This window comes from Hyperoodon ampullatus (assembly GCF_949752795.1).
Source record: "Hyperoodon ampullatus genome assembly, chromosome: 19".
In the NCBI taxonomy this organism is placed as follows: domain Eukaryota; kingdom Metazoa; phylum Chordata; class Mammalia; order Artiodactyla; family Ziphiidae; genus Hyperoodon; species Hyperoodon ampullatus.
The window spans coordinates 46773136-46795268 of NC_136932.1; the positions used below are offsets into that span (position 1 = coordinate 46773136).

The 22133-nt window shown below is 53.3% G+C and overlaps 1 protein-coding gene across 3 annotated transcripts in view; it reads right to left on the reverse strand.

Moving 5' to 3' along the window:
• The window catches only part of KSR1 (kinase suppressor of ras 1), a gene marked incomplete at its 5' end in the record, with an annotated part of 141100 nt that overhangs the window by 19999 nt on the left and 98968 nt on the right, over positions 1 to 22133 (reverse strand). For all 3 annotated transcript variants that reach the window (XM_079724731.1, XM_079724730.1, XM_079724729.1), the window contains 7 exons: positions 27 to 195; positions 1979 to 2085; positions 2180 to 2241; positions 3843 to 3926; positions 7335 to 7424; positions 12187 to 12646; positions 16777 to 16924. In XM_079724731.1, the coding sequence (XP_079580857.1) occupies positions 27 to 195; positions 1979 to 2085; positions 2180 to 2241; positions 3843 to 3926; positions 7335 to 7424; positions 12187 to 12646; positions 16777 to 16924 (1120 nt within the window). The remainder of the gene's footprint in view (positions 1 to 26; positions 196 to 1978; positions 2086 to 2179; positions 2242 to 3842; positions 3927 to 7334; positions 7425 to 12186; positions 12647 to 16776; positions 16925 to 22133) is intronic.

Consider the following 22133-nt stretch of genomic DNA (forward strand, 5'->3'; position numbering starts at 1 on the left):
CCCGAGAAAGCCCCAAGTTGTGGTACCTGGGAAGTTGAACCTGCCGTCCCTCTGGCCGGGCGAGGGGTTGGGGGGCGTGGTGGCACTGGGTGGGTTGGACGACGTCGGGAAGGGCGCTGGCGAGGAGGGCGTGGAGGACGTGGTGGAGGACGGGTTGCTGCTGGAGTCCAGGTGGTTCATGGCCAGAGGATGCTCCTGCAGGACCAGAGACATGGGCAGTGGCAGGGACCGCCCAGCCCCGCCTGCCCCCCACCCCTCCCCACCTAAAAAGGAGGAGGTCAGCCAGGGCGTCCAGGGCGTCCTCCCCACCTAAAAAGGAGGAGGTCAGCCAGGGTGTCCTGGCGTTTTATGGGTCTAATATTTGAGGGCAGAACGGGACAGGGAGATGCGTACCTCAACGTCCATCCCCTGGAGGGCTCCTCTCATCCTTCTTATTTCAGCTCAAACGTCCTTTCCTCCCCGAACTCCTTTCCCAGGCCTGGCCGGGGCGTGCTCCTCCCATTTATCCTCCCATGACTCCCAGCACTTTTCATCAGGGCACTTGAACTACGGTTTGTCAGCTGCAGGCGTCTTGGGCGGTTTTCTGAAGACTCTCTCTCCACCACACTGTGTGTGTCCCCCCGAGAGCAAGGACCACACCTGCTCGTCATACACCCAGGGGCTGGCTCTGCTCTGGCTACAGAGTAGGCTCTTTTAACGAATTAAATTCAGCCTCTGACAAGCCTCTGTTTAGTGGGTGGTAACAGTGGGTGCCTAATAAGTGCTCCTTCCACTCAGCAGGGGGACCTGCCTGCTAGGACGTTCAGTGGCACGGGCCCTAGCAAGGCCAGAGGACCACCTGAGGGAGGGCTACTGGGGGGACTGAGTCTACATCAGGGGGGACCCTGGGCCTGACCAGTGTTTCCCAGACCACACACCAATTCCTCAGGGGGTTGGGGAGGGATTCCTGGTCAAAAAAGTTGGGGCCAAGTTGGGTTAAATGCTAAGCTCAACCGGCTTCTCCTCTACAGGCCCTCAAGGCTCTGGGATGCACGGCAGACTCTGGAATCCACCAAAGCCATGCAGTGGGCCTCACCGTCCAGCGACCACCCACACTGCCTATTGCCAAGCTAAAGGGGGGAGGGGGCTGCATCCACTGGCCTTCACTCTGTCTGCTCACATGTCAAGGCCAGACCCTCCATCCCGGTCAGGCCAGGCCAGCCAGGGCAGGGGGCTAGCTCGAGGCAGGTTGAATCCCAGCCCTGACTCGGCAGCTGTGTGACCTTGGATGAATCACCCCACCCCACCCTTCTGAGCCACACGGTGCACTGTGTACACAGCAGGGGCATCAGCTGCTGCCTCACAGGGTTGTTTATTCGCTCAGCATTCCATACAAATGTTTCCCCGCTGCCTGTTGTGTGCCAGCCACCAAGGCAGGCGTCAGGGGCCCGACGGGAGCACAACCCCACGGGCCCGCCCTCCACAGCACCCATGCACTCTGGGCCTGCCTCTCATTCATGGGGGACCCCGTGCTCAATTTCCTCATCTGTAAAATGGAGGTGATATCAAATTCCCTGGCGGTCTGGTGGTTAGGGCTCTGCGCTTTCACTGTCGAGGGCACAGGTTCGATCCCTGGTCGGGGAACTAAGATCCCGTAAGCCGTGTGGCACGGCCGAAGAAAGAAAAATAATGGAGGTGATATCAGCACGTGACTTTTAGAACTACTGTGGGGATCAAATGAGATATCAATGGAAAAAGTTCCCGACGCAGTGTAAGTACTCAGGAAATGGTAGCTCAAAATAGGGGAGGCGGGCTATGGGCACATAACTAAGATTTGGACACAAATGTGAAATCTACGAAATGGCTAAATATGGGATCCCTAAAGGCCACCCTCTGGCCACACACCCCGGATTGCTGTATCATGCTCCCCTGCTGGACCTCCATATTGGGGGTGCTTCACAGAAAGGAACCCCGGGTGAGGGTTCGCCTAACATTATACCTTTTTTGTCAGTGCTTTGGGGAGGGTTCCGAAATGGGGTTCAGCTGCTCTGTCCACCGGATTGTTGATGTCCGAGGGGACGGATTCTGTCCTCCGAAGCCTGGGTACTGTTTAAAAAGAGGGGCGTTGTAACCATCCGCAGGAAACAGGTTCAAGAAAGATGCACCCCAAATCCAGAAGGGGGAAGGGGAGAACACTCACGTGGAAGGAAGGATATTCTACAGGCGGGGGCTTCTTTTGTGCACTTGTTATGACACTTCAACCTGGTAAAGAAGGCAGGGTCAGTGCACGAAAAGCCACACGGGACCCCGGGACACACACAGGGGCTCAGAAACACTGCCTGGAAGTTTTGTGCAACACTCAACCACGACTGCCTCAATTCCCACAAATGTCTCAACAAACACTAGCTTAAGCGTGTAGAACATCTGATGTTAATAGTACTAGCAGCTACTATCTGTTGAGTACGACCACGTTCCCGCTATCACCTGCCCAATCTTCACGTCAAAGCAGGTTTGATTACACCCATTTTAACTTGCTGTGGGTCACACAGCGATTTCTCTTTTCTAAACAAAAAGAGACCCTCTACCCGTGTTCAGAAAGCTTGAGACAAGTCTGAACTTAAAAGAGATGAATTAGAAGGAAAATGTTTCCATTACCAAAGGGTCCCAGGGAAGCAAGGGGCAGCCCCTCCTGCTACGTTCCTACACAGGCCACGTGGTCTGAGGACCAGAGTGGCAGGAGTGGAAACAGCTGGATTCTTAGTTTGGTTCTGCCTGCTGGACCCCCTCTTGGGGTTCTCGTTGATCCAATGGGCAGATGGCTGGGGCTCCACCAACTTCACTGCAATTGCAGGAGAGCCTGGGGCTCAGAGGTTATCCTGTGCTCTCTGCTTGAAAGGTATTACTTGAAAGGGAGCTGGAGGTCCCCAGTTTAAAGCCAAATGGCCAGGAGCCACAAAAGACCTAGACTGGTGAGAAAGGTCTGGCATCTCCTTTGCATTTTCCCGATGACTCTCCTAACCACAATTTATCCAATTGACACACATGAGACCCATCAGCTACAGTCTGGCAGGAGCCCAAATGCTTTAACTATAAACACTAGCTCAGATTCTCAGAGCAATTCTGATGGACAGAGAGACCTGGAATCATCTTCCCAGATGTATACCTGACAAAAATGAGGCCCAGAAAGGGCAAGCACCTTGCCCCGGGTCACACAGCAACACAGGGGCGAAGTAGACTGGGAGCAGACTCCAGATCCATCCTCTATAAGGTGAGGGCAGCCAGACAGCAGGGGACAGACTCTGCTCACCCTACATTGTTCACTATCCTTGCCTTTCTTTCCTACCAGAAACCACAATAGTAGGAAAAAAGGTTGAATTTGTATAGAATCTACATTCTCCCCTCACTCTCTTCTGTAAGTACCATGAGCCACTTCTCTGTTTCTACCATTCCCTGTCCCCATTTCCCCATTCCTTGTGTGCTAACACGTAAGGCTAAACTTCAGAACTCCTTACAGTTTCCAGAACAGTCCTGCCATTCCTCTCTGCCTTTGTACAAGATGCTCTCTTGGCCTGGAATTCTCTTTCCTCCTTAGTCTACCTGGTAAACTTCTATTCATCCTTCAGAGCCCACCTCAAATATTCCCTTCTTCTAAGAGTGCTGTGCCTGATGCTCCCTTAATCTTCCTAGAGAGGGCTGATCACTCCCTGGTGTGCTGAGATTAGGAGTAGGTTTAGGAACTCTCAAAGGAGTTCCTTTGAACTCCAACTTGACCTAAGGCCAAGAATCAAGTAGCAAGACTATTACTAAACTAAAGGTATGGAGTCTGCTGCCCTCTGCCACCCCTGCCCCGCCCCGCCCATCACCTGCAATGCTTGCACTTCACTCCGAACATCATGCTCTTCTGGCACACGTGGCAGACCTGCGACAGCCAGGACTTAGTGGAGAACCTGTAGGGGGTGGACACACAGAAATGCTCAGAGGGGCCAGGATGGAGAAGGGTCCACAAAGCCGCAGAGAGACCAGGAGACTCGGTTCCATCCCAGAGCCCCGGGGCACCCTCTCGCATGCAGGGCAGGGACACCAGGGGCCACTGCTTCCCCCAGGCATTCAGATTTCTTAGTCACAAAGTCTTCATTGCCAAGGTCCCAAAGCTGGTGTGGTCACCGATGCCAGCTCTCTGGCAGGCAATTTGGCAAAAGCAATCAAAATCATAAGTGCGCACACAGAGCGATTCCAGTCCCAGGAATTCATCCAACAGATACTCCCACGGGTGTCAAACGATGTACTGAAAAGGTTACTCACTGCAGCATGTTTGTGGCAGAAAAGACGAGAAACAAGCTGTGTCGTTTAGGTGTACAGGTGACTGACTGCATAAAGTATGATCCATGCACACAACCGAATACCACGCAGCCAGAAAATAAAATAAGGAAGCTCTTTTTGCACAAATAGGCAATGATCATTAAATTATGCTGTCAGTGAAAAAAGTAAGGTAGAGTGCAACACAACTCCACTTATATGAAGTTCAAGTACAGGAAAAACTAACCTATGATGACAGAAGTGAAAAGTACCTCTGGGTGGTAGCACTACAGACTGAGAAGAGCCAAAGAAAACTTTCTGGGATGTGGATTCTCTGAATCTTCCTCTGGGTGGTATACGTGGGTGTATACATATGTAAGAATTTAGTTGTGTACTCAGCTCTATATAAATTATGCCTCGATTTTAAAAAGAAAAAAAGCAAAGGATAGAACAGTGTGTATAATATATGCAATATTTGTGTGAAAACAAAAAAGGAGGCGGAAGAATATACATATGTCTTTGCTTATATAAAAATATCTCCAGAAGGACACACAAGAAACTGCCAAGATCTGCCTATAGGGGGAACTGGGGACTGGTGACAGCAGCAGCAGGACTTTTGTCATATATATATACCCTTTTAGACCTCTTGAGGTTTGAATTATAAATGTATTTCAATCCAAACTAAATAAATTTTTAAAAACGACAAATGATATACTGGAAGGGAGGATGGGGATAGAGTGGGTGGTAACCTCCAGAGAAAAAGTCCAAGGTCCATTCACAGGGTGGGGAGGCCTAAAGGCAGAAAGAACTCACATTTTTGAAGGACTAGATTTTTTAAAGCATTGTATATCATAGTAACAACAGAACAAACAGCAACAGTATTTGGGGAACAGTTTGTAATGCGTCCACGAACATTAGCTTACTCCTGAGAGTGACCACCCCTGGGAGTTAGGCAGGTCTGGGATTCTTAGTACACAAGCAAGGAAACCAGCTCAGAGAGGTTAGGTGACTTTCCCGAGGTCACACAGTCCCTGTGTGACCCGGGACCCCAGGTCTCTGAACCAGAGCACGGCTCTATAAGAGACCCCTGGGCCAGAAAATGAGGGGAAAAGCGTCGGCTTTGGGGTCCGACCACACCGGCTTTGAATCCTGCCAACTGCTGGCTGTGGGATGGGTCAAAGCCTTAGCCAATGAGGCCAACGCTCTCCCCTCACAGGGATCTGGGGAGGATCGCTCGTGTGCTGTATAAATGTGCAGAGCCTGGACTGTGGGCGTGAACGTCACTGTTCCTACTCAGCCAAGATGGGAGCTTGTGGGGCAAGGACACAGACACCCACCCCCTTGGAACGCTTTTTAAGGAGCCCCGATCCGGCCACCCTGGGGTCCACACTCTCCTTCTCTCCGGTCTTTAATCTCCTCTCATGTCAACAGGGGGGTGGTACGTGAGATGATCCCCACTAGGAAGTCCTGAAGGCAGGTTGACATGAGAGTCGGGGCTCGGCCGGAGAAGGGCCAGGTGCCAGGGAGGTGGAAGGGGCGGGGCCAGCCTCATGGAACAGTTTTCTCCCCTCACGATTGGACCAAAAACCTTCAGAGCTTCTTGTCGAGAGAGGCAAGAAAAACCAAGAGGGTATGACCGTGATGTCCCGTACCCACGCCCGGAACCCAGGCAGGCAGGGCATCCTGGCCATGCCAGACAAGAGGGGTACTGCTGCCCGGGTGGAAGGGAGCGGCAGGCTGTGAAACACTCGGGGTCCAGCTGGCAAATCCTCTGTGCGACCAGGTGCAGCCAAGGCAAAAATGAAACAAAACTGATCCTGGTATCCCTCAGATAAGTCGGCCTCTCTCCGGCTAGAGCCAGAGGTTAAATTCCCAGTGCTCCCCAGGGCTGGACACGTGAGGCTCACAGGCACTTCACCGCATTTTATCCTCACGACAGGACTGACAGCAAGTCCCAACCGCAGAGGGGGAAACTGAGGCTGAGAGGGATTCCTGCCGACGGGCGATGGAGGAGTCCCAACCGGAGAGGGAACAGGAGAGGTCCTGCTCTCTCACGGCTGGGAAGATTGCACTGGACACTGGGTGGGACACAGGGAGGCTCTCAGACCTTCAGTCAGACAGCTTCCCCCGGTGCCAGAGACTCTCCTCCCCGAGGCTCTGGGGTACAGGCATCCCGGCCCTGCCAAGGCTCTCAACAGAGATGCCTGGGAGCCAGCCACGGGGCTTAAGCAGCGTCTCGGTGGCCGCGTGACCTCGGGCAAATTACTCAAGCCCTGCGAGCCAAGTCTGCACCGCTGGGTGAGGATCTGAGGCTGGCCTCCCGCACAGGCTGGAGTGCAGCTCACGCTCCGGCGGGAAATGAGTGGGCCCTGTTGTGTTCACAGCATCCTTTAATGGGGCGGCCAGAGCACCACGCATCCCAAGGGACCATCCTGCTGGCCATCGGCGGCGGGGACAGCAGGGGGTGGAACAAGACGCTGCCCGAAGCTGCTGTTGGCAGCACACGCCAGCCTCACGAGCCCTGAGGCCGAGACCTCTGGGCTGTCCACGTTATGGGTCCACATCAGCCACGCCAGCTGCGTGAGTGCCAGAGTCACCGGAAGTTGCTGGAATCCAGACTGGCAACCCGAGAACCTTAGGGATGGGGTCTGGAGTTTCAGCAAGTTCCACGGGGCTCTGATGTGTGGCCAGTTATGTCCACGTAACTGATGTCGTGCTGGACCCAGAGGATGCTCTCGGCCCCTCCTCCCTGGGCCTTTGAGCCTGTTTCTCCTGGGACCTGTATTCCCTCAGCAGACTGAGGAAGAGACCCAAGGAGAGACAGGAAAGGGCCCAGCAAGTCCCAAAGGCTGCTGGTGACAGGCAGGGGCTCCAGGTGGGTGCCAGGCCGTGTCCACAGAGGCATGGACAAACAGACCAAAGGCAAAGAGCCCTGAGAGACGGGGGTCAGGACAGCCCCTCCCCATGCAATGAAGAGCGACCCCCTGGTGGAGGCTCGGCTTATATGGGTCCCAGCCCAGCTCTGTGCCCCCTCCCCGCCCCAGCCCAGGTGGGCCTACCTGTGTGTCACCGAGAGCCCGATGTCCCTTCGTACCATCTGTGGGGATCCGTGCTGGAGATCTGCGGGGAAAGGGGCCAGGTCAGGCAGGCTGAGGGGGCCCTGCTGGGGACGGCGTGTGCCTGTGACCTTCCGTCTCAGGCATCACAGGCTAGGGCGGTACAGAGACTCACCATATGGCAGAGGGACAGTTCCCTGGACCTGCATCTAATCAAGACAGAAACGGCCAGGCGAGACCAAAGGGGGCCAGTGTGGTCACCCCCATGCTTGGGCCCCCCCGCAAACAAATGGTACCACTTAGCCTCCGCAGACAGTTCGGAAATGGTCCCTGTGAGGTTTCTAGCATTGGCGGAGGGCAAAGCCAAGGTGAGGACAGCAGCTCCACTCCCCCCCTGTCTCTTGCACTTCCTTGTGGATGCACCCACAGGCCACCAATTCTGGTTGCTTCTTGGTAAGCGAGTAGAAGCTGCCTGACCCTCGGCGGAGGGTTTGAGGCTGGCCGGCCATGTGGCATACCTAGCTTTCCAGTCACAAGCACCTTGGGAATTTTGCTCTGAGAGCCACCAATGCCAGAGCCCGGCAGGTAGAGGGAAGACGAGGTGAAGCTTTACCTGCTCCCACGTGGTCCAGCCCCAGCCGGGCACTCAGTCTGAGCCTCTGGGGAAATCTCAGGCCATGAGCTTTGCCTGCCTTCCTAGAGGGCACCCTGGCCTCTCTCTCCAATCCTGGCTTCCTCATAAGATCAGGCATCCCTGGTGTTCGTGGTATAATAGGTCAGGCAGTAGAGGAGCAGCTGGAAGCAATCTGTCCGTCCACCAGCGGCCCACGTCTAACCCCATCTCCCCTCCTCCACCAGGGCACCCCCCTCCCCACCCTCCCTTCTGCCCATACTCAACACTGCCTATCTCCTCCTAGAGCAGGGGTTCTTAACTGAGCCCATGGATGGGAACCCTCAGGGGCTCTGGGAACCCTCTGGACCGGTAAGCGGAATGATGTGGGCTTTCCCCTAGAAAGAGAGTCTACACTTTTATCCAATTATCAAATAGATCTGTGACCCAGGAAGGTCAGGAACACCGTGCTCCAGTGATCTGTGGTCATCTCATACCCTCTGAGTCAGCCTTCCACCCCATGCTGGCCTGGCGCACAGCTGGTGCTCAATAAGTGATGGTTCACTCAAGACCAAGTACCACACACCCAGCCCCAGGAGAAGGGAGTGATGGAGGTATTGACTTTTCCTCCTACACCAGGGGGAGTGTGATCGGAACCAAAAGGCCTCTGCCACCCCGATAGTTGAACCCACAATCTCGCCAGCACATCTGCCATGGGGCTGCCTCTTCCCAACTCCGTCCTGGGGGTGGGGGCCACCCGGCCCCAGTCAGTAGCCAAAGTCATCAAAGCACATGGGTCTAAAAGGGATTAGGTTGCCAGTCTAGGAGAAAGAGACTATGGGAAAATGAGATTTTAACCATCTATCTCTGAATGCAACCTACGATTGATTTGTAATGTCTGCCACAGGCCTGGGATAGGAGGGAGGTGAGATGAGGCTGTCCCTGATGGAGATGAAATACTGGTCCTGAAGGCCTCGTCCTGCCTTCCTGGAAAACTGGGGAAGCAGCCTCACTGCTATGGTCCCTGAATTACTATAGCAACTGGGAAGATGGCAGGGCCAGGCTGTCCTAGGGATGCAAGTGCTGGATTCTCCTCCAAGCCTCTGTGAAGGGCCCTGGGAGTTTCTGCCTGTGCCCTGGGGACAGGGAAGTGCCCCCTCCCTCCTTTCTCACCCTGGTGGTCCTGCAGTCAGATCCATTCTGGCAAAGTCACTGCCCCTCCGCATGTCTAAGACCCTGCTGACAGCCTCATCACTCTGCTTAGCCAGTTCAGGACAGTACAAAAATAAGCTGCTATTTTGCTCAGGCAAAAGCCAGACGTCTGCATTTCCACTGAGACCATCAAAAGCAGACCCCCAGAGGTCACTTACCTCTACTTTGACTCTGGAGTGGGATGCCCCACAGCACAGCCACGTGCAAGAACCAGCTCTCAACCCAGAGGTAGAAAAGGGACTCAGAGGTTGCCTAGGCATCCTCATCCCCTCCCAAGGGGATATTCGCACCCTCCGATCTCTCAGGGCCTCATTCAGAGCCAACCACGTTCCTGCCTCCAGGGAAGTTCCTCTCCTGAACAGAGGGGTCCCAAGACGTCAGCTAGGCTCTGCCTATGGCTACCGTCCACCTACACCAGACAGACAGTGCCTCTCTCCCGGGAGCGAGGCATCACCATGGCAGCCCAGCCGGTAAACACTCTCTGCCAGAGGTCACCTGGGGGCGCAGCAAGGTGCAAGTGGGGCCTCCCCATAGGGCTGTCCATGGACTGTGATGCTCTCAAGGTCTCAGCTTCTCAGAGCAGCTGCTGGCTGGGCTGGGCCACCTCGTCATCTGAAGGTTCCCTGTCCTAGAGCTATTTTCCTGCCCAGCATCTCTGCTTCTGGACCATGGAAAGGTCAGCAGACTAAGAGAGGGTCGAAGAAATCCACCCTTGATGGGGACAGTGACACACACAGGACTCCTGGGTGGCAGAGGGGATGAAAATGAATCACTCTTACCGAACCTGCAGGAGACAAAAAAGACAGAAAGTAGGATTATGTCACCGCACTGGCCTGGTGTTTCCCAGAACATCAGCCCTTGGGCGGGAGCAGGCAAGGTACTCGGATGAGGACTTTGAGCCCCTGGGGCATGGAGCCAGGCTGGCTGAGTGACCAGAGAACGTTTCCTCAATGAGAAGGGCCAGAGGTAGCTCCCCCGGCCCCCCACCAGTGGACAATGGAGCTACACCCTGCACTTTATTTAATACATTAGCTTTTCTAAGCCTCGCCAGCCACCTGCATGGTAATTAGAGGTCACTCCACTTCACAGCTGAGGAAACGGGCTCACAGTCTCCCAAGGTCATGTGCCTGTAGGTGTGGGAGCGCTGCCCAGAGCCCTGGGAGGAGAGGTGCTCGGCCCAGGCAGGAGGGGGGCTCAGGCAGCCAGAGAGGAAGTGACTGGGGCAGGAGGTGAGGAGGACCGTTGTAAGAGCAGAGAGGCAGCCCCCAAGCAGGGCCAGGCCAGGACGTGCCCTGAGCGATGCCTCCCGGGGGCGCCGCTGTCCCGGGGACGAAGAGAGCTAGGAACCCAGGCCACTCAGTCCACCCTCAGGGCTCATAGAGGGCAGCAGGGTGGCCTGAGCACCCATGTCAGTGCCAGTTTTGGTGGCTTTGTGGGGACCTGACTCAGAATCTCAGGGCCCAAGGCCCAGCTCACCAAGGGTGGGATCTGAGGAAGTGGTGTCATCTGCCCGAGGCTCTGTTCTCCACCCAGAGCTGGGGATGAGACCAGAGTCCTCCTAACACTCTTTTAAGGAAAAAAAATGAGGAAAGAGATGCACTGGGTTTTGTCCACTGAGATGCCCTCTGATGGACCCACGTCCATGTGTCCACATGGTCATTATCACTGTGCTTCCTGAGAGAAGAAGATCCAGCGGGGGAGGAAGGCTCAGCCCTTTTGGGGGGTGGGGGGAGGAGGGAGGATCCAGGCCCCAGCAGGACAGCCTGATCGAGAGTGGCAGGTAGGTCACAGGTAGATTTCTCTCCTTGGGTGACACACACTCAAACCATCAGAGATGTCCAGGGTCCATCCCATAAGGGACCCAAGATAGCCTGCACTGGGATGGGGGAACAAGCCCATGCAAGACCAAAAAAGACCATGTCAGGAGAGGGGCCAGGTCTCCAACCCTCAGAAGTACAAGGAGGTAAGAGGCACCCAACGAAAACTCCCTCCTTCCCGTCTGCCCTGTCCACAAGGCTATATTGACAAGGGCGATTTTTGTAATAGCAAAAGGACAAAGACCTAAATGTCCATCAAGAGGGGAGGGATTAGTTAAACTATACACTGGAAAGAGGTAAAAAAAAAAAAAGTTAAAAAGATGAGGTAGTTTGAATAATTATAGATATATACACAACTGATAACCTGGTTAGCTCCTGAAAGGAAAAGGAAAAATGGTAGGGGTTGACTTTATACTCCACAAAGCTCTACGCAAGCTACAAAGCTTTTGGATACTGGACTATGTGACTGTTACTACCTATAAAATAAACAGATTAAAAAATTTTTATAAATAAATAAGAGAGTAAGGTATTTCAAGATGTACTGACATGAAGTTCTCAGAAATAAAGGTAAGTTGAAAAAAATAGGGTATAGAACAGAGTACATAGTATTTGATAATCATTAGTGGTTTCAGCATGATATTCTAATTCCCCCTTCTGCACACATGGGAGGATGACATTTCTTGGTTCCATTGTTTGGGTAGGGCCATAAATGGTGAGTGGAACTTTCAGGAAAGAGCATTTAATTACTCGGCTGTAACATCTAAAGTTCTTTTTTCCTCTGCCACAGTGGGATGTTCTAGACAATGTTCCGGCCTGGAATCTGAAATGAGGCTGACCGTGATGGACAGGTAGCATGACCAAAAAATAAATCTTTGTTATTTTAAGACCCAAAGATCTGGGGGTATTTGTTATTGCAGCATAACCCAATCTAACCTGGCTGACACATGGTATCATTTTGCACGTGTGTGTGTGTGTGTGTGTGTGTGTGTATGTGTATGTTCAGAAACAAATCTAGTAGGATTCAGCCCAAACTGATAAGGTAGTCTGGGGAACGGACTGAGAGATGGGAGCATCTTTCACTTTTCATGTTGCAGCTTCTATGTTGGCTGATTTTGCCCGTTTTCAATCGAGCCTGTGTTACCTTTACAATGAGAAAACCGTAGTCAGAACTTTCAGTAGACGGCAAACTCAGCACCTGCCTGGCAGGAACACTTACCTCATCGGGGAGACTTCGTCGATGCGGTTCCCCAGCTGAGACTCGTGGGACTTGCTCCGGGTGAGCGTGGGGAAGCTGGGCAGCAGCTGGAAGACCTTGCGGCTGGGCGGGGGCGGCGTTCTGGGCGGCTTCAGCTTGGTGTGCCGGCGGAGCTGGGGCGTGGTGGGTGGAGTGATGAAGCCGGGGAGCGCGCGGGGCGTCAGCCGGCCGCTGGTGTGCAGGGAGATACAGGGGTCCGCGAGGCCCTCGCCAGGGCCGGGGCTCGGGGAGTCCGAGGTGGGCAGAGCGGACACGGAGACGGAGCGTGGGCCCTGGGCACCGCTGCCCACTCTGCCCAGCTGGGAGCTCCCTGGGGGCCAGGGCAGGCTGGCTGACGAGAGGCTGTCCGCGGGAGGCCCGGAGCCACTTTCCCGTCGGGCATCCGACGAACTCCAGCCCGAGTCCTCTTTGTGCTCCCCGCCTGCGGGCCAAGAAGTCCAGTCACAGATGGTTGGGGCTGGTGAGGGGGCCAGGACCCAGGAGCACAGTTCCTTAGCGGAGGCTCCAACTGCCAGCCTTCACCTGTTTAAGGCCACTGGTGCACACACACTATCTTCCACACTACCTGGCTGACTGCGGGGGCACCGGCGTAGATATCACCGTCCCCAATTTACAGAGAGGAAAATGAGGACCGGAGAGGGAATGCGCAGGGCTCCTGCTGGCAGGTCTGTGGGGAGCGGGCGAGGAAACCCACCCCCAAAGTGGGTGACCTCAGAGAGGGAAGTGGTGACTGACCTCTAAGAGTTAGGGAAGAGAAGCTGGGCTGTGTGAAGGGATAACTCCCCTCCAAGAAAATTCAATCATCGGGAAAAGAGGCTGCACCGACCTTCCGATAGCAAATTGCCCTGGGAATTTACTAGAAAAGAGATCCAGCTAGAAAGAGATCAACAGCCACTTCCTTTTGAGAGGAGCCTGTGAGTGACTTTTGGCTGTCCTCATGGTGACTCTCTGCCTGAGGCCCCTGAGGCCTTGAGGCTCTAGGGGTTCCAACTCAATGACACGGCCTGTCCATTCACTCGAGTATACGCCGGGTGTCAAGGCATAAAAAAAAGACACATCCGTGGTGCCTGAGTTGTCCAGTTAAGAGTGACGGACACTTAACACGGCGTGCTGTGTGCTGACGCAGAGACGCGTGGGGACTGAGAGGGTACAGAGGAGGAGGACCCTAAATAGCTTGGGGGTCAGGGGGCTTCCCAGCGGAGGTGGCAACAGGGCTGGGCCAGCTGGCTGGGCCAGAAGTGGAGAAGGTGTACCGGGTAAAGGGAACAGTACATGCAAAGGCAGGGAGCACACAGCACTCTCGGGCAACGACTCCGAGTCCCACATGACTTGAGAGGTCAGGACAAACCAGGGAGAGGCCAGAGATGAAGTTGGAGGGTCAGCCCACGTGGGGCCAGCTCTGGAGGGGCCTTGGATGTCTTGCCAAGGGCCTGAGGTTTGACCTTACAGGAAATGGGGAGATAGTGAAGGGGTAGGGACAGGGAGAAAGGACACCCGTCCACAGAGGCTCTGCTGTGGGGAAGAAGACACCTCCCTCCTCGTATGAATCAATGACTGGGAAGTACAGGAGGGCAGATTTTGACTCAAGGCAAAGTGAACTTTCACCCTGGAATCCTTCTACTTTGCGAGTTGTACCCCGTCTTCCTAAATCCGCCCAGCATGGTGAGGTGGCTGAGATTCAGAGAGGCTGTGTACACTGCCAAGGTCACACAGCTAAGTAAGCAGTGGGATGGGAACTGAGCTCTCCATCTCAACCACAGCACTGAGCCTCCTCCCGCAAGGCTACCAATGCTGAACAACCTATAAAGGCACAGCCTTCGGAGGTAATGAGCTCTCTGCCATCAGAGGTGGTCAAGCCTAGCCCACAGAGCCATCTATTAGAGATGGTGGAGAGGGATTATCCTTCGCAATTCTTAGCGTTTGTCCATTCCATCCCCTCCTCAAACGCCCTTCCTCCTACCTCACCGCATGGTGACTTTCTATTCGTGGATCAAGTTGGAGAATGAGTTAGTCTGTGTATTCCTTTATGCTTGCTCCTTCAGAACTGTGGCCAAGACCTACACTTTAATTTATAAACTGGCCTATACGAGGCACTGGACACACTCTTGTCGAGGGGATGAAAGAATGAGTTCCACGGATCCATGGGCAAGTCTGCCACCAAAGGAAACAAGCCCTCAATTCTTCAAATTGTCTATTTAATCACCACTGCTTTGAGCCAGCTCATGGATGGCAAATGGCTCTTGTTGTGCATGCCAACACCGGTCAACTGGCAGTGGCTGCTTGAAAATGACTCTGGAGTCACTAAGTAGGAAGAGCTCAGGGATTGATTAGTGATGTCTGCCATGGATGAAGGACGGGGAGTATCAGCAAGCATGATCTTCTCCTGTTCACCAGCCACTGGCATAAAGAAACATCCTTCATCACGTTTCTTAAGACCAGAGACATCCACATTTTCCATGACCCCACAGGCCTAATACTGAAAAGAGCATCTGATATGCACCAGGATCTAGACTAAGTACTTCTCCTTAACTCATTTAATCCCCACAACAATTCTATGAGAGGAAGTGTTGTTGTTATGTCCATTTTACTCATAAGGAAAATGAGGCACAGTGAGGTTAAATAACTGGCTAGGGTCCCGTGGGTTCTAAGTGGCTGAGCAGACTGCTAGGCCTAGGCAGTCTAATTCCACAGTCTATCTTTACTGCAGCCTGACTGCTCTCACCCGGCCCTGCCGGGTGCCATGAAGACTCTGACTGCATGACCTGAGAGACAGGGTGATCACAGTTACCCACCCAGCCCCCAGCAGGTACACTCGAAGTGCAGCCACTACTGGGCAGACCCCTCTGCCTGCCTGTGTCCTGGACTGGGGTGCGGCAGGTCCCTCTTGGGGATGTAGGGGTATCACAAGCCAAGATGGAATGAGAAAGAAGCACCTGGAATAGACTCTCTGCCCAGGACCTCCTTGGGGACATAGTGGAAAAAGCACCTTCTGAGGAAGAAAACTGGGTGCAAAGCCCAGCTCTGCCACGTGTCAGGTGCGGGACCCCAGACAACTCATCCAGGGCCTCCAGTGCTCAGATGCTTTAGCTACAAAAGGAGCTCACCACCACCTCTTAAAAGGCTGTTGCCACATGTGTGTCAAGTGCCTGGCACATAAGAAGTGCTTCGTAAATGAGTGATCTTCCTATCTTGGCACACAGGATGGACAGATAGCAGCCTTGACACACGGGGGTCACCACCACCCAATGGCTGGCTCCTCTACAACTGTTTATAATGCAGGCAGAGAGCGGGAGGGCTGACAAGGTCCCCCAGATTCCCAGCTTGGGTGGCAAGTACTTTTTTTTCCTTTCTTTCTTTTTTTTTTTCTGACTGTTGTCTGAAGGTGACTGACAGAAATGGCTAAATTAATCCATCAGAAATATCTTTTCTCTTGACATAAAGAAAAAAGACAGTGAAATGTGCACAGGTGGCAAGGGCTGAGGCTCAAATCACGGTTCTGCCACCCACTGCTGTGTGTCCTTGGTTAAGCCCCTTACCCTCTCTGGGCTCAGTCTCCTTCTCTGTAAAATGTGGGGACAAGACTGCTAACCATGTCCCTGTCCTGTTTACTCAATGGCACTTGCCAGAGGCCAGATGTGTTGAGGTTTTCCGAACTGAGTGAAGCTCTGGGCTCTATGTTCAGAGGAAGACTTGGTACAAAGGGGCCAGGGAAGAAATTAAGCACAGTCCTCTCTGGGGAAAAAAAATCAAGTGGAATAAAAACCTCAGCGCCTTCCTTAAGCTTCAGGCAGCCAGAGATAAGACAAGTGGCTAAGCGAATTAAAAAATGGAGCAAATTCCATTCATTAGGCTCATTTTAAAGGCTTATCTGGGTGGTCATGGGAGCGTTAAGTCAGGGCATTTGAAGCTATTTCCAGGGCAAGATTTAGAAAGCCTGCAAATAATTCCCGAGGAACATTATTCATAATGCCAGGATTATACACTTTGCCTGAGGCAGCCATGTCCACACTCACAGCTGAAACGAGGTACAGTTTCTCTCCTCAGGCTTGGTTCAGGCCGAGCCCACACCAGCGTGTGCCTCCTGAGCATACAGCCCAGCCTGGTGGCCGATGGGGATGGACAGGGGAGGGGGAGGGGAGGGAGAGGGCAGGGAGGGGGGAGGGAGGGGGCTGGACTGCAGGAAGCTACAGAAGAGTCACAGAGCCCCACAGAGGTGCTCCACAGGAAGCAAATCACGCAGCCCTGCCCAGCAGACCAGCCCGGGGTTCCTAACAATGGCTCAAGCTTCATACTGGCCAGCCCAGTTGGGATCTGGGAGCCTTCTGTCTCAGGGAGAGCCCTCTGCCTCGGGTCAGGTCCATCACACGCTTTCTGAGCGTGGACCCTGGCCGTTCCAAGCTGGCCCAGAGACCCTGATCACACTGGCCCCACTCCGTCATCCATCCCAGCAAAAGCCCTGGCGCCCAGGGAACCAGGCCAAGCCTGGGAGAGAAGTCCAGTGTCCAGGCCAAGGGAGAGGGAGAGGGAAACGATGGGGCTGGTCCTACCTACCCAGGCCTGTCACCTTCCGCAGGCAGGTGAGGGCGTACTGCAGGCGGCTGCACTCCTCGGCACTGGCCCCGCAGCGCCGCAGCGTCTCCTTCACCTTAGCCTCGTTCATGTCCAGCAGGGCATCCAGCGTGAGCTCGCAGAGGATCTCCTGAGGAAGCACAGGGCAGGCGGAGAGCCAGCTGAGCAGTCATCCTCCTCCCAGCCGGGGCCAGCCTCCTGCTGAGTGGCAGGGGCCAGCTGCTGGTGGGCTGGCCTCTGACCCAGAGCCACCACTTGTCTGAGGACACCAGCAGTCAACCCTGGCCCCCACCCCCAGCACTCTGAGACAGCAGCTGAAGCAGAGATGCCAAAACTTGGGGTTGGGGGGAAAGGAAGGAAAATACCAGAAAAGTTTTGATGAGAGCGTGTTCCCTTCTCCTCTCTTTTTATTTATTCTTCTACACAGGAGAATGATGAATCACCATGACTTTTTAGAATGACAAGTACTTCAGATAAAGATAGCCCTTTACAATTTTGCTGTCTCTGAATCAGACAAAATAGGTTTCAAATAAAATTGGCTTATGGAGAGAAGGATTATAAAGAATTAACCCTCGCCAAGCACTGTGTAGGTCCTTACTACCCGGCTTTATCTGATTCTCAGTCGCACCCTTCCAAGGTTTCAAGGTAGCGGACATAAGTGAGATGCCCGAAGCATGGAAAGGACTGGTGCAGACTCTGAGGATGGAGGGGCCACACAGAAGGAACGAGGTGGCCTCGAGGAGACAGAGTGGCCCCTGGCTGACCAGCAAGAAGGGAACCTCAGGCCTGAGGCCACAAGGAAGTGGATTCTGCCAAAGACCTGAACGCACTTGGAGGTGACTTCTTTCCAAAGCTTCCAGGTAAGAGGCCAGGCTGGCTGACACCCCGACTTTGGCCGGGCAGAATGCTAAGCAGGGAAGCTGGACGAGCCCGTGGGAACCTCTCCATCCAGTCTTCCTCCTGCAGGACTGTGAGCTAACATATGAGGGATGGTTTAAGCAGCTAAGTTCGTGGTGATTTGTTACACAGCAAAGAAAATGAATACAGAGAGCGAATATTTGAATCAAGGCCTAACTCCAAAGCTTATGCTCTTCCCTCTCATCAAGGAGTGGGGAAACCCCTCCGGCTCTGATTACTTTGAGCCACACGTGATACGGAGCCTGGAGCTCAGAACAATGGGACACGTCCCTGGCCTCAAGTGGCTTGTGCAGTGACTGACATGAAAATAAGTTATTGCAATGCAATAAGATATGGCCCAGCAGAGGGAAAGCTCAAAGAGCTATGGGACCAGTGGTGAGCTTGGGGGTGCGGGGGGTGCGGGTGTTGTCCCCTTTCTGGAGTTTCCAGATTTTCTATAACAGGGAAGGCCAAACGTCCCACATCAAATGATTCATATAAGCTTGCAGTTTTTTTTTTTTTTTTAATTTATTTTTTATTAGTTTCTGCTTTATAACAAAGTGAATCAGTCATACATACACATCTGTTCCCACATCCCTTCCCTATTGCGTCTCCCTCCCTCCCACCCTAAGCTTGCAGTTTTTGATCTACGCTGATTTTCATTGATTTTATTAGCAAGCTGTGCCTAATTTTACGAGAGCAATGTTACGGTCCGTCAATCCATGGTGCTGTAAATCTTAAACTCAAGTGTCAAAACTGGACCTGACGAAGATACCAGCTATGAGTCATTAGGGCAATGGTTTGGGGGCTCTGTGACGCCTGGAGGGTGGGGCCACATCTGAGGCCTGGCATGTGGCCCCTGGTGTCTGGCCGTGTCCCCTCTCCCCACCTTTGTGTCTTGTATGTATATTCTTCAGTCTCCAGGGTTGTGGGAAAGAATCTCATGGCTGTTTAGAATGACTCACACCAAAAATTAGAAATAAACAGATACCCCAAAGCACCAAGAAGCTCATCATTGGTTTGGACAAACCCCTGGTTGTCAGAAATCCTTCCAGACGATAAAATGAGAACGGGAAACCCGTTGATAAGAACAGCACAGAGAGCAGGCTGATTAGATAATGGTCCCAGGGCAGCAGCTTTTGTTCAATCAACGTGTCTTCCTCTATTGTCTTCAATAATGCTCTTCACTGAAATGCAATTTTGACATTTTTGCCCTCATTTCACTATGAAAAGCTATTTGGCAATATTATCAGGGGAGAGTGAATGGAAGTGATGTTGACCTTCACACAACAACCCTCCACCTTTCCCGGGGTGCCCTCAGTTCTCACCCACACATGTGCATTTCCCCAAGGCTGTGATGACTCAGCAGTTCTACGGAAAGTGGAGATTCCAGTATCTGCTTGATTTGGGGATGGAGGTGGATTGATGATGACAAAGACTAGCCTAGGAACCCAATCCCCAATATAACTACAATGCAAATTCAGATTTTTTTTTCTTTTATATTCCTTTCTTCCCTGCCCACACCAAGTTTCAGTTTCTCAAGCATAATAACTACATTTATTATTACAAACTATTTGCTAGTGCTTTACAATACGTTCAGGGCTTTGTATGCTGTCTCCACTCACAACAATTCAGCAAGGAGATGCTGTTAAGCCCAATTTATTGAGGCTCAGTGACCTCACGCAGTGCAACTTAATAAATGGCGAGGCCACAACTGAAACCCCGGTGTGCTGGGTCCCAAAGCTCCGTCAACTATTCCCCACTGTCACTCGTGAACTTGGGCAAAGCCTTGGGATGCAGCAACTATGTTGGGGAAAATGATTTTTTTCAAAGTAAATTAAAGGAATTAATTTCTACCTGCTTTCTGGGAAAAAAATATATATATACATATACATATACTGTAAAATGGAAGTCCTTTGTCTTTAGCAAGCAAAGAGAGAGAATATGTTCAAATCCATTCCCTTTTTTAAAAAAAGGGGGAAAAAAAGGTATTTCCTTACAGCTTCGAATGAGCTGGAGAGTTTCTCTCACTCCCCTGAGACTTCAGGGATCAGTCCACCCCATGGGAATAAGGCAGCAGGGGCTGCTTTCCCTTCCCTCCTGTGTACCCCACCAAACCTCACACGTGGATGTGATTCTCCCCCTCACAGGCACAGGCACAGCTAAGTGAGAGTTAGGAAGTTATTTCAGACCAGAGTAATTCAGGTACAATTGTTCTGGATAATCTCTAAACCGAAAGAAAGCAAGTTAGGGGGACTTCCCTGGTGGTCCAGTGGTAAAGAATCCACTTTCCAATGCAGGGTACGCGGGTTTGATCCCTGGTCGGTGAACTAAGATCCCACATGCCTCAGAGCAACTAAGCCCGCACACCACAACTACTGAGCCCGAGTGCCTCAACGAGAGAGCCCAGGTGACGCAAACTACAGAGCCCATGCGCCATGGAGCCCACGGGCCACAACTAGAGAAGAGAAAACCTGCATGCCACTAGAGAGAAGCCCATGCACCCCAACAAGCGCTGCAATAAAGATCCCACATGCCGCAAGGAAGATCCGACGCAGCCAAATAAATAGATTTTTTTTTTGAAAAGAAAGCAAATTAGGGAATGAGCCTCACCGCCTGCTGACGGTGAACTCACGGGCCTGTCGACAACCCAGCAGGCGAAGGCGCCCTGAAATGCTCTCAAGTCTGAGAGGCCCCAAGGCTGTGGAGGGCCTCCACCTGCCTGGAGTCACACGAAGATGCCAAGTTGTCTCAAAGCCAGGCGTCCAGACCCTGACATTCTGGAGAAGGGACCAAGGCTAAGTGTCCACACTGCTTCAAGGAGAATTATTGCCCAACCCACCCCAGCTTCTGTCTAAAGAAGAAAATGTGAACTGGAAACCAGGAAGGGAAGACATGGCTGCCCAGCCTACTATGGGAGATGCTCTGGGTCCACCCAGCCTCGGGTCAGCATGTGAGCGTGGAGGTGGGCAGAGGGGCCACAGGACAGGGCACACTGTCTCCCCGCCCCTGCCCGTTCCCTCGAGCCATGACTTATGTCTCCGGCAGGTGACATTATTTTATTCTTTCTGATAATAATTAGAGGGCAGGACCAGCGGAGCATGGACATGACTCCCAATCTGTGATCACGAAACTGCTGCTTCTGTTCTCTGCAGCAGAAGGTGGGGACGGGCTGGGCCAAACACGCTGCGCCCTTCCCCACCCACCCCAGCTGCTGACAGCAACTGGTGTCACAGGCCAGGCTGGGTATCAAATGGTGTCCCAGGACTTACCAGCAGCCACGGGGCTGCCTGGAGTCTATACTTAGCAACCTGTGCCGGCTGACACTGAAGGCCGTCGCCCTAACCGTGGCCGGTCAGGCGGGCCGTGGAAATGCCATGGGCTTCACAGCCTGTGTGTGGACCACGTGCCGCAAGAACCTGTGGCAGCTCAGGACGGAACTCGGGTGAAAGCCTGGGCCGAAGGAAGACAGAGACGCAAGCCCATACTTGGTGTCTCCGTCTAGCATTCTGTCTAGTCCTAGAGCACAGCATGGATCAGTCACAGCAGTAACTGTCTCAATCAGTGCGGCCAGCACGCAACATCCATCGGCCGAACCTGGATTTCTGGTGCGTGAGCAGAGGTGTCCGCCAGCTTCCCTGGCTGGGGCTTAATTCAAGGGCAAGGATCCTTCCCCGCAGATGCTTGCCTGGGAACGGGTCCCACCAGAGAGGCCAGAGGTGGACCCCCAGAACCGTGTGGATGGTGACGCGGGACCCTGTACACCCCTCTGTGGCCAGGGCTCAGTGGGAGAGCTAGGAGAGAAGAGGCGGAGGAGCTTGGGGTTCCTACGGCAGCCCAGGCCAGGAGCCCCCATGCCTGCAGCTGGCAAAGGAGAACCCGACGGAGGTTCCTTCCTGCCTTCTCACCACCGCTGGCGCTGAAGGAGAGGGAGGGGTGAGACTTGGATAATAATAGTTGGATATTCTGGGAGGCACAGGAGGGGCTGAGGCAGTAGGGGCCTGGGTCAGGTGCCTCCTGGGGTTTCCATGGAGATCAGCGGACAGCTTGGGGATACTGGCTTTGTCTGTGGACCAGTCCTGGACCTAGTCACTATCCCAGCCCTAGAAAATGAGAAAAAGCCCCTCCTGGGAGAAGTCGGCCCCTTCCGGGAGGGCGTCTGTCTACCACCTCCCAGCTAGCTGACCAGTACAGCAAAAGAAGGATCAGATGTGGTGCTTGGAACCCTCTTGACCTTGGGCCAGTCCCTGCCCCTTCACTGGGCTTCAGTTTCATCATTTATAAAATGAGTGGGTTTGGCTGGATCAGATCAGTGGCTCTTGACCCTGGTGGCACCCTGGAATTACCTGGGAGGCTTTAAAAAATGATCCTGATGCCCAGGCCCCGCCTCAGACCAATCAAATCAAAATTTCTGGGGGTGAGGACCATGCAGGCAAAAAGGC